This window comes from Prionailurus viverrinus, chromosome D2 (assembly GCF_022837055.1).
Source record: "Prionailurus viverrinus isolate Anna chromosome D2, UM_Priviv_1.0, whole genome shotgun sequence".
NCBI classification, from domain to species: domain Eukaryota; kingdom Metazoa; phylum Chordata; class Mammalia; order Carnivora; family Felidae; genus Prionailurus; species Prionailurus viverrinus.
The window spans coordinates 78,930,509-78,943,140 of NC_062571.1; the positions used below are offsets into that span (position 1 = coordinate 78,930,509).

The window sequence follows — 12,632 nt, forward strand, 5'->3', positions numbered from 1 at the left end:
TTGGGTGGTAGTTGAAGCCGGGAGAGTTGATGTGCTCTCAGAGTCTGTCAAGGGACACCAGTGATGGAAAGGACAAAATTCAGAGTGGCCAGCTGGCATCAAAAAGGACCATTTTACATTAATGTAAAATACTTCTTGAGGTAGAAATGATATCAGCGTTCTTTGTTCTCTTTTTTTTTAAGGTTTTTTTTTTTTTTTAATTTTTTAAATTTATTTTTGAGACAGAGAGAGACAGAGCATGAGCAAGGGAGTGACAGAGAGAGGGAGACACAGAATCCAAAGCAGGCTTCAGGCTCTGAGCTGTCAGCACACAGCCCGACGCGGGGCTCAAACTCACGGACTGTGAGATCATGACCTGAGCTGAAGTCGGACGCTTCACTGACTGAGCCACTCAGTCGCCCCTGTTCTCTTTTGCTTGAAAAGGGCGGGTTTCTTCTTTAGGCATTGTGTTGGGGATAACATCTGATGGCAGTCATATACATCCAGTAAGCGACTAGGGTGTGGGCAGGATGTAATGCAGCTGTTCAGAGAATCCTCTATAAGGCTTTTATCACCTCTAAGAAACCAAAAGAAAAATTTATGTGCTTATTACAAATTTATAAACAGGAAAATGCTTCAGAGCCTTGTGAGTGAAAAGCTAATGGGGGCAACAGAGAACTTTGTTTTAGAATGTATAATGCATATTCTCTTGACAAGTCTTTTTAATGTAAAACTTCAAACCTACAGCTTGAAGGAATAGTAGTATATAGTAACATACATAACATTCAGTCATTGGAGTATGCAGAATGGGTGATTTTAGTTGGAGTCAGAGATTAAGGTTATTTGTTGGTCTGTCAGTAGTTTGTTAGTCCATACTATAGAGGGCATAGAGAAGAGATTCATAAAATGCTTGTCTTCAGAGAGGGCGGCACAGGTTCCTAAAATGGAACTACAGCTTCCATCCAGAATGGCAACATAAAGATTCTTCCACCTTTATTTCATCTCCCGATTGTTCAAAAACAAGTGAGAACAAGAAACACTCAAACCATCGTTGCAGACGTCTGTAACCCACAGTGTATACAGGTGGGAAGTGGATGGGGGTAATGGAAAATAACTTAGCAGAGTAGAGAAGAAGCCAGTGAGGAGCTCGCCTGTCAGCGTCCTGCCCCCACCCCAACTCCAGAGAGACTTAGGTCCTGGGTACCGTCTGGGGAGGCAGCGGAGAGGAGGACCCAAAACGGACTACATTTGGATGTCTGTGTCAGGGACAGCCTCCAGTCCCTGCTTCCATGCAGCTTAGTTGGGCAGCTGTCCTTCCACCATCCCAGCAAGAAATGGCATGTGTAGTACCTTTAGAAATAGAATCAGTGGGGGTGCCTGGCTGGCTCAGTTGGAGGAGCATGTGACTCTTGATCTCAGGTTTGTGAGCTCCAGCCCCATGATGGGTGTAGAGATTACTTAAATAAATAAAAACTTAAAGAAAGAAAGAAAGAAAGAAAGAAAGAAAGAAAGAAAGAAAGAAAGGAAGGAAGAAAGAAAAGGAAAGAAAAAGAAAATCAGGCTCTGTGCTCGGGAAGAAGGGGAGAGATGAAGCGTGAAACTGAAAATAGGACTAAGTGAAAATATGTGCATGGAATGCACCTCTTTTCCTGTGTCCAGTTCCAGAGCACTGAGCAGCCAGGTGTAGTGGGGTGGGTCTGCATACCCTAGAGAAGAGAGCCATAGGTGCTGACATCTGGGCATTTCTACTAGAAGACTTTGCCATGCAGTGAGGTCCAGTGGTTAGTAACCCTACATATCTTCCAGGGAGCTTCCAGTTAGTTTTTTTAGTGCCTTGATTTTAAATATGAATAGACAGCCCGGGATTACATGACATTTGAGGAGAGGAAACTATCAAATAGGAAAAGGAACACAAGACAATGCAAAACTCAGAAGAAAAAGTCAAAAAATCTGAAAGAACAAAGACAGACCGATGAGAGGAGAGAAATAAAATTAGTGGTTCCTTTTAGAAAGTCTGCCATCTGATTGAGAGAATGAGAGGATGGAGAAAGAATAGAGGGAACTGAGAAAACTGGCAAATAATGTGAGAAAGTGTCTCACAACCATTTGGTCCCTACCCATACCCGAACTGTAACCAGTTGATCTTAGGTGTCAGATGATTTTTGTTTGCAGTCAAGCTAGTGTTTGTGCTTCAGGCTTTATCCATTTGATACATTCACTCTGATGGTAAAGATTTGAAATGAAGTAAAGAAGTACTCAAGTGAAAAGATAGTAGAACACAACCTCTGGGATGGAGTCATCATACGCTGCGGAACCCTAGATTCAAAAGCATGGCAGCTGGCAGGTTTTGTACACTTTGTTTTCATTCGAATATTCTTTCTTTCTTTCTCTGTCCCCCGCCCCCCCGCCCCCACCAACATGGATTGTTAGTATGCACTTCCCAATAATTTGCTTTACATTTTCCACAATGCTTCCTTACTTGGAAGTCTCCAGATGATGATGAAGGTGATGTTGTCTATTCTCTCCCAGGCGCTGTGCTACTTTCTTTACATAGATCACCTCCAACCCTTCGAGGAATGGATGGGTTGCATCCATTTCCTTGATGAAGAAAATGGGGCTCAGATTACATGGGTTTTGCAGAATGTTATTGCTAGTTAAGTGCATGAGCTGGTCAGGTCTGAGTGATTCCAGGCTTGGATTCCAACCCCCTCCTGCCCCCACCGTATCCTTATGCCTCTTCCTACCATGAAATAATACAACACATGAGTTTTTATTTGGACTGCAAGGTGTGCTAAGACCTGTTTTAGAGGTATATTTGCCTCTTTTTTCTTTTTTAAAAGTAGTCCTTATATAAATGCTATTCATTCAAAAATAGATGTATTAAGTACTCACTTTGTAGCAGATGAAGTGTAGTACTACTAAGTGCTTAGATTTTCAGACTCTTCAGCTGGTCTCAGCAGATGCCCAGAACAGCGCTGAGGGGAGAAGCCATTGGGAGGGGGCCCAACCTCAGCCCGAGCTGGAACAAGGTTGTGAAAACAATTTACCAATTGTTAGAAATTAAAAATAAAAGCCATGTGTTGATATATGTCCTACTGTGCTACTCATCTTAACTTATGCTTATGGCATTGGATCATTTCTCCAGTCTCTAGTAAGATATAAGAGAATTGATTTATAGTGTTTTAAGTTTCTTTAGTTTCCATACTAGTTGTCTGACAGCACTTCACAAGGTACTATTTGACTTCCTTGCTCAGATCCTCATCTCCATTCAAGGAAGCTCTGCCTCAGTGTCTTGGTCTCAGTTCCAATTTCAAGTCCTGTGCATTTGAGAAATAACTTTTTCCTTTGAGGGTTTTCACTTCCCCCTTTCCTTAGTCATACCCAACTGAGTGGTAGTATGTCGGTTGATACATACATACATACATATATACGTATATACACACACACACACACACACACACACACACACACACACATATATATGTATATATGTATATATATATATGTATATATATTTTAAGTTTGAGAGTGAGAGAGAGCAAGCAGGAAAGGGGCAGAGAGAGAGAGAGAGAGAGAGAGAGAGAGAGAGAATCCCAAGTGAGCTCCATGCCCAAAGTGGGATCTCTTGAACTGTGACATCGTGACCCGAGCCAGAATCAAGAGTTGGATGCTCAATCAGCTGAGCCCGCCAGGCACCCCTAAAGGTGTTTATTTTTATGATCTTGGGTTGGGGAGATTTTCTGCATCTATGAAAGCTCAAGTCATTACAGGAAAAGGAAAAGATTGACAGAATATTTTTCTCTTTGTTAAAAGATACATTGGACAAATTTGATGAGGCAAATGACAGGCTGAGAAAAGTACTTGAAATAAAACAAATGATTAATATAAAAGCTCTTAGAAGACAATACAATATAAATGGACACTCAGGAGAAATATGGACAAAGAAAATAAAGCTCACAAAACAAATTCTGATGGCCAAGGAACATAGAAACTAATTTGTCTCAATGATCAGATAAATTCAAATTTAAACAAGATATAATTATTCACCATTTAGGAGGTCAGAGATTGCTGTATCTGTCGGGGTCCAGTCGGGAAAACAGTCTGCACTAGGTATTTCGAACCTGGGGTATTTGTTAGGAAGAATTGCTTACCCAAATATTGGAAGGCTGAAAGAGTGCAGAGGGGATGCTGAGGAAACCCAGAAATTAGAAATTGCATGAAGCAGCTACCACCTACACGCTGGAGAGACGAAAGGGGAAGAAGTGGTGTTACCAGAAGCTGGGACTTCGGAGGGTTGGAAGAGGGGCCCTGATGGAGCTAGTGATGGGTGTCTGAGGAGACTGCGGGGCTGGTGCGGGGAGTGGCCGCAGAGCCTGGAGCAGTAGTAGCTAGTGGTATGCTTCTGCAGGGGGAGGGAGGTCAGCAGTAGTGGGAACCTGTAGGAGTGTGGCCTCTCCCAGTCTCCCGTCAATACCTCCCATTAGCAGAACATGGCTCGAGCTGGCAAAGGGTTTCTAGGGAATATTGTTCGCAGACTCCGGCTCCAATGTCAACAGTCTTGGGGCTGAAGACAAGGTCCCTATGTAGCACAGGTGCTAATAACCAGGACGGGTGCTGAGCACTGGATAAAACAGACCTTCACTGTTGATAGGAATGTAAATGGGTTCGACCTTATAGGAAGACAAGTTGTCAGTATCTGTAAAAATTTTAAGGGTGAATTCCCTCTGACCCATAGAACTGGTAGCCCAAGTATGGAGAGATATTATGTATTTGATGTTTCACTGGGATATTTTATATAATTTCAAAAATTGGAAACAGCCTAAATGCTCATCATTAGGGGATTAGCTGAATATATTCTGGTATTTCCATTTAATGAAAAACATAGGCATTAAAAATAAGAACGTTACCTGTGTTACAGAGTGGTAAAAGCATTATTTCATATGATCTAACGTTTTGTCAAATCTGAGAGTCACAGTATTGAACCTAGCCTGGTTTTGCAGAAGGCAGGTGCAAACATAAATTTAGATGCAACAAGTGCAAAATTTCATGTACTGTTTACTTTTTCTCTCAACAGTTATGAATGCAGGGATGAGGAAATACTTCCTACAAGCTAATGATCAGCAAGACCTAGTAGAATGGGTAAACGTGTTGAACAAAGCTATAAAAATTACAGTAAGTGTTTGTTGTGTTTTTAATTTTTAACGTCTGGAGGTCATCTTTACATTTTGAAAATATGCCTGCTGAGTCTCCAGTTTACCAACAGGTTGCATCCTCAAAGTTTATTATTTAAAAGGCCGGTGTTTATAATGGGATTACATTTTCTTGTACCAGGTGATTATCAGCCCTTAAAATCAGCCCGCAAATGCCATTTTAGCCCATTATGTACCTACCGCGGCATATGCTAGTGTGCATTTTACCCACTGCACAAGAATGTTTCTAGGGGAAAATACACATCGAGGATGTTTTCTCTTCCCGAGTAGGATGAGGGGCTTCCTGCCGCCACCCCTGCTACTAGGCGTTGGCCTTCCTGTCTTCCAGGCCCTGACTGGGATCACTGCTGGGTAGGGTAGAATTTGAAGATAGGAGCAGGAAGCGGAGGTGAGGCCATGGAAGTGAGGCACGGGGTTAGGGAGTGGATCTGGAGAGCTGTGGCGGCCAGAGGGTCCTGCCCATGTGGCCCCCTCGGGAGTTTGTCTTCAGGCTCTAAACTTGCCTCACCCACTTTTCCTCCTTGAGGTCGGGGCCGGCTACCCTTGCAGCTCCGATGTCCCCGGGCTACAGCTTCCTGCTTGCAACCTGGGTTTCTTTTTTTGGTTTTCTGATCCTGAGGGGTTTACCTCAATTATCTGGAAAAGTTATAATCCTCGGGATTAAGTAACTTTTACTGGTTTCATCGCTGGTAAATCGTGGAACCGTTGAGCCAAACCCAGGCTGTTTGACTCTGGAGCTCGACCCTGGAGCACAGGGTCCTGAAAAAGAGCCCTTTCCCACTCTTTCGTTTGTAAAGCAAAACCCACACTTTTCCGAGAAAGTTTACTACTGATGAGGACAGGCAAGTAGATAGGTTCTGCGCCCTGATTCTAGCTCTCCTTGCTTTTTTTCCTCCTTACACACTTGTAGAGAGACACAGAGAGAGGCTCTGGAAGGAGTTCCTGTGTGAGGTTTGTGTGAGCTCAAGTGTGTTTTACTAAAGTACAGTTGTTTACTGACCCTAAACGACTTACTCTCGAAAAACATATGCTCTGAAAGTCAGCATATGTTGTCACTTGTTAGTTGCCATCTAAAATGAACGATTCCATATTTATATCACAACACAGTAAAGAGTTAATATAACTAAAGCTGTTCTCGGAGTGAAGTCGGGTTTTTTGTCTTGCACCAGAACAGCTTGTTGCCACATGACAGAAAACACCCACGCAGTGCCTCTGATCTGTACATGAAGCAGAAGTTATTTTAGGTACGTGCAGTTTCAGGAAAGCAATTTTTTGAACTGATTCAGAAGTACATGTTCTTAAAAGGTCTTAACTAACAGGTTTTAACTCCATATATATATTTCTTAGGTGAAATTTTCTTTAGGAAGACAGTATCTAGTAACTTTACCAAATTGGTTCATTTCTTACAATTTGCAGTAATTAGTAGCACTGGGTTCTTAGTGCTTTAAGAGAAAAAGGAGTGAATAGTCTCAGGCTTTTTACCATTTGGGGGGTTCTTGAATTGCTAGATCTAATTTATTAATGGTGTGAAACCATCTTACACAGATGACACTGTTAAGCTTATTCAAATGCACGAGAAGCTGATTAGGGTTGGGTGATGTTCCAAAGCATAAAGACTTTTAAATACCAGCGTTTGTGGTCTTACGGTTTTATTTTACACGTTGAAATTCATAGTTTTTAGGCTAAATAAGTTGGTATTCATGCTTTTATAATTCATTTTTTGTAATTCACATTTAGAAAATATGAATACGTAAAAAATCTAGAAATCCTTAGCTTGTCAACAAAGTGAACGTAACTGTATGAAAGTGAATGTAGAATTGAAGAACTGATAGCACTTACTAAACATCAATTTTATATAAACGTTTAACTTACCGGATAGCAATGAAAGAATTTCCCATGCCTACGTAAGATTTATTTAATTTTTTTCTTTAAAGGGCCTTGCCAGTTTTCACATCATGTGCATTTTACACGTGTAAACGTATTTGGGTGTGGAATCTCTAATTTGTCATACATTCCTACGGAAATCGCTGATGAGTAATGCAGATTTCTTTGCAAAATAGAAGTTTATGTTTTAGTGCATGTGTGGTTTACAATTCTATGGAACTGCTCCAAATGACAAGTTGGTCAGCTGTGTAACTTAGTGGTCTGCTGAGTACAATGTGATTATGTAAACTTAAAATTTTTAGAAATTCATAATTAGGGTTTGGAAGCACATGGTTTCAGAATAGGGGGTGGTATGGAGTAGTGGTAAGGGAATGGTGATTGATTATTTAACTACTTCCTAATTATAGTACCTTGTCATCTTAGTGGACTGTCCTCTGATACCATGGTCTGTGGCTTTTCGAACTTGCCTAATGTCCATGTGAATGTTTATTGGTGGCAGCCGTTTAAAAAAGTTTCCCCTTATTTGAAAAGACAGAGAGCTGGTAGTGGAGGAACCGACCCTGAAGAGAGTATCCGTGAATAGGGTTGGGAAAATCAGATTGATTTTAAAGTATACTTTCAACTAACTTTTTATAGGAAGTAATAACAGTACAAATACGGTGGCCTCTGGTTCCTTATCGATGAAGGAATGTCCAGGATGTATATGGTGTATTCCTAAACAGAAACCCACTGTTTTTTAAAATAGTGTCTTTTCCCCACCATAGGTTGTAATTCAGAAATCAATACTAGATTTTAATCTACAAGTAGTGTTTTTGACATTGTGGCCAAAATTCCACTTTTTTTTTTTTGGACAGCTGGGAGCAAGTAGAGGAAGCTGAATATAGGACTTTGGTCCTAACAAAATGGTAAATTTGCCCAAAGGTACAAGGCTTTCTACTTGGTACTAGTGTTTTTCAGCTGGCAGGTCATGGGTAGAGCCCTCAAAAGGCTCCTGATACCCAGGAGTTTGTGTTGGACCGTTTTAGGCTTTCGTCTGCAAGCCCTGTCGGTTTTCTCCATTTTGTTTATCTCTTATTCTCTGACTGCCTTTTCTTTTTCTACTGTTAGGACCACAGGCAAACACCTCCTGAAGATACATGCAGATTTCTCACAGAATACAGCTCCAGTAAAGAAGGGTAGAAAGCAAGAGAGAGCAGGGAAAAGTCAGGGGCAAGGAAACCAATCATGTTCAGTGTCTTTGACACTTGCTGTCTCCCTGAGGAGATCAGTTTTCGGATTCTCATTAAATAGTTGGCTGATTTTTTTTCTTTTCTGTTCCTGAAAGTATGTTTATTTTAATGGCTGAATTTAGACTTTCATTCAAAGTTTTTAAGACCATTACTGTATTCATGGGTATTTTGCTTGTACTTTTCTTATTCTTGGGGAATGTTTACAGCTTAGATTATTTTTTTTATTGATAAAATGTTAATATTGGTTCCAGGTGTATAACATATCGATTTGAAAATTCTACACATTGCACAGTTCTCACCACACAATTTAGATAAGTTTTATTGTAAAGTGCAATTCTAAGTTAATTATTGAACTCTAACATTAGAATTATGCCACACTTAGTATCTTATTTTATTATAAGGACACATTAGAAGCAGTGAGCTTAACAGCAGAGAGAAGGATTTTTAATATACTATCATTTCTGGAAGAAAAGTGGAAAAAGTATAAATATCACTGTATTTTTGGGGTGGTATAAAAGATTTTTCTTAGGAAATGCCCATGTATGACTAAACTGTCAACTTCTTAAAAGAAGGACTGACTTCATGTGGGTCACCTCTTCGTACATTTCAGCTGCCACAGATGAACAGATAATTTTCTCTCCGGCTTAAAATTCTCTCAGTGCTGTGTTTCTGTTCTTAATGGGGTAACTTGGCCCCGTTTTCTCGGTCATATTTCAAATACATGATGCTGTTCATTCAGAACATCGTGGGCTTCCTCGGCAGACTCTTTCTGGGTAGAGTGTCCTCGGTCGTCCTCTCACCGCCCTGTCATTGTGTGGATCTTGTCAGGTAAAATGCTAGCTAGTACCTGTTGCCTTTAAAAAGCTCTCCAAAAAGTGTAGCCTCTTAGAAGATTTCAGGGGGCATTCCTTAGCAGGATTCATTTGCCTTCCTTTCCTGTTTGCCTGCATTGTAGTGTAAATATGGATGAGAGGGCCTGAAGCCTGGAGAAAAAGCCTTGCGGGGGAAGCATCTCCAGGGGAGAGAGGGAGGGAAAGGTGGAGAGGAGTTGCAGAAAGTCACCTGAGAGACAACTTGCGTATATTCGTAAATTATGTGGATTGGGATCTACTACAGCCCGGCTTAGACACACATAGACCGCATTTGCCCGGTATTTCATAAAGCCTTGTCTGTAGACACCACTGTCTACCTGCTTTTCCCCAGACCTGCTGGGAGAGCACAGGCCTGGCAGCAGTGTTTCTCAGGGTGGTTTCTGCAGCAACTACCTCAAAAACCACTGGTGTTTCTGCTGGCCGTGTGGCCTTGTGCACAACACTGTGGCTCGAGCAAGTCAGAATTTCTGGGAGGTGCAACCTGGAAATCTGAAGCTTTTAATAATGTTCCTGGCTGATGCTTCATGAGTGTTAAAGCTTGAGAAACCACACTGCTTCGGAATCCTATTAATAAATGGTTTGGGTCTTTGACTGCAACGTGAATGGTGTCCCCTGGAGCTGTGCCAGTTCCCTGTTAACATGGATTAACTGTGAGGCAAGCAAGTTACTTGATTTTAAATGTTTTTACACCACCACTATGGTGCTGGTTAGAAGTACTTGTCACAATGTTTCTGAAACACTGCAGGATCCTCACATGCCCTTTAAAACCATTGGAGAGAGATTAACTGTCATGCTCAACATTACATCAGTGCCGAGCATATTTTATTACATTTTTTATCTACGGTCAAAAGAAATCTGCAATCCAAAGGCAGACTACATGCAGCAGTCTGTTGGCAGAAATATTGCACCTTGTTTCCTGAGTGGGCCGGATCAGAAAAGCTAAAATGTATGTTAAACGTTTGTGATCCCTTCGATTCTCTGATTCCACTTCAGTGACGTTTGTGAGTGATTTATCGTTGATACCAGTGTTGGAATACCTTCTCAAAATTTCCAATAAGCTTTAAGTTATTTTGAACATTTTAAGTTTTAATTTGTGTTGAGTATCTTATTTTTTTTTTCCTGATGATTTTGGATTCATCCACTGAGTCCGTCTCTCAACATTTAGTGAATACTGTGTTTTCAGTAGTAGACTCTGTCCTGGCACCAGTAATGATGAGTTTGCCACGGTCTTTGTCCTCGGGTGCTACCAGAATCATGGGCAGCGGCGGAGGATGGGGAGCGAGAACGGCATGGAGCTGTGCTCTGGTGTCAGGTGCTCTAATAAATGGGGGACATAGAATAGTGGTTGAGTGTAGGGGGAGAGTTACACAGACTTCGGTAGAACGTAGTACAATCAGGACCTAAACCTATGTTTCTTCACACCTCTGAGCCTCCGTTTTCTCACTGCTACCGCGGAGGTACAGGCCCTAAGCATAGGGTTCATCAGAGGATGAAGTAGAAAAATGTATGAAATAGTACCTGCCCAAGTAAACACTCAGGAAATGATGGCTATATTATAAAGTATTACTGTAACAGAACAGTGTGAGAACGTAAAGGGGCACATACCTATTATACATAATTTTTATAAATGTCAGTTATATATAAATGGACAATTAGTTGGATATTCTGTGATAAAAGAGGGTCCCCTATAAAATGCTGGTTGCAAAATGATTCATTTACATATTATTTTAGGTACCAAAGCAGTCAGACTCACAGCCTCATTCTGATAACCTAAGTCGCCAGAGTGAATGTGGGAAGAAGCAAGTGTCTTACAGAACTGACATTGTTGGGGGCGTGCCCATCATTACCCCAACTCAGGTAATACATCAGTTATTCTGTTGTGTGGTGGTTTACCTACTGCGTAGTAATTTTTATGTTGTTATAAAATAGAACATCTTTACTGAATAAATATAGTAATCAGTTAATTAAAAATGCTTCATATCTGTTTATTTCAAAAGTATGTGTTTATTAAAATATTTGGCAACCACAGACCACACTTCACACTTTTCATGTTTTCTCTGAGCCTTTCTTCTTCTTTTTTTTTTTAATTTTGTAATGTGTTTATTTTTGAAAGAGAGAGAGAGAGAGAGAGAGAGAGAGCGAGCGCACGTGCACCAGCAGGGGAGGGGCAGAGAGAGAGGGAGACACAGAATCTGAAGCAGGCTCCAGGCTCTGAGCTGTCAGCACAGAGCCCGACATGGGGCTCAAACCCACAAACTGTGAGATCGTGACCTGAGCTGAAGTCAGATGCTTAACCAGCTGAGCCACCCAGGCGCCCCTCTCTGAGCCTTTCTTCTGTATACTTTTGTCCCAAGAAATGGAGACCCTCTGTAAATAACTTTTTTCACTCACATCTCAAACATTTTCCAAGTCACTAAAAATTATTCTACATCAATTTAAATGACTGGGTAGTCATTTTGACTTGAATTTAGCATAGTTTACAAATGGTCTGTTGTTGGACAGAGTTCCTTTTCCTTTTGTAAACAATATGAGTAGGAAAAACCCACTCTTCCTCTCACATGACTGCCATACTCACAATGCTGCTGACATCAGAGGTGTGGGGATCCCCCCACACCAAGCAGTTCTGTGACACTGGCTGGGTGTCCTGCAGTTTAACTCAATTCTGACAGTCAGCCTGGATCCCACAGGTTAAGGGCTCCGTCCTCCAAGACTGCTCCCACCCCAATCCTTTCAGATGTCAGTGGAAAGTCCAGGTTGTTACCTTTGCTTCTGACCGATGGGCTGTAAATTGAAGGTTTCCATGACCTTGTCCCCAGATTTGATTAATTTGCTAGAGCTGTTCACAGAACAGAAGCAGTTTATTTACTGTTTACCTGTTTATCATAAAAGGATATGATGAAGAATCCAGACGAACACCCTGATGGAAGAGATGGGAAGGGCATGAAGCTTCTGGGACTCTCTCAGCACCTCCACATGTTCAGCAACCCAGAAGCTCTGTGAACTCTCAACTTTTGGGTTTTTTTTTAAAGTTTATTTATTTTGAGAGACGGAGACAGAGCACATGTGAACGGAGTTGTGGCAGAGAGAGAGAAGGAGAGAGAGAGAGTCCCAACAGGCTCTGCATTATAGTGGGACACTTAACCTACTGAGCCACCCAGGTGCCCTTCTGGCTGCTTTCCTTTTGTACAGAATTAAGATTTTGTTGTGTTTTAGTTTTAGTGTAGATTATTCAGTAGGTTGTAAGACTGCATAGCAGCTGCCGTATTAAAAAGATCCCAGGGGCGCCTGGGTGGCGCAGTCGGTTAAGCGTCCAACTTCAGCCAGGTCACGATCTCGCGGTCGGTGAGTTCGAGCCCCGCGTCGGGCTCTGGGCTGATGGCTCAGAGCCTGGAGCCTGTTTCCGATTCTGTGTCTCCCTCTCTCTCTGCCCCTCCCCCGTTCATGCTCTGTCTCTCTCT

At 41.7% G+C, this 12,632-nt stretch overlaps 1 protein-coding gene across 6 annotated transcripts in view; it reads left to right on the forward strand.

The window, feature by feature from the left end:
* The window catches only part of PLEKHA1 (pleckstrin homology domain containing A1), a 57,907-nt gene that overhangs the window by 26,735 nt on the left and 18,540 nt on the right, over positions 1-12,632 (forward strand). For all 6 annotated transcript variants that reach the window (XR_007145311.1, XM_047825121.1, XM_047825119.1 and 3 more), the window contains 2 exons: positions 5,054-5,151; positions 10,906-11,031. Coding sequence is in view for 5 of the 6 variants with exons in the window: in XM_047825121.1 (XP_047681077.1) it covers positions 5,054-5,151; positions 10,906-11,031 (224 nt within the window). In the remaining variant the exon portion in view is untranslated. The remainder of the gene's footprint in view (positions 1-5,053; positions 5,152-10,905; positions 11,032-12,632) is intronic.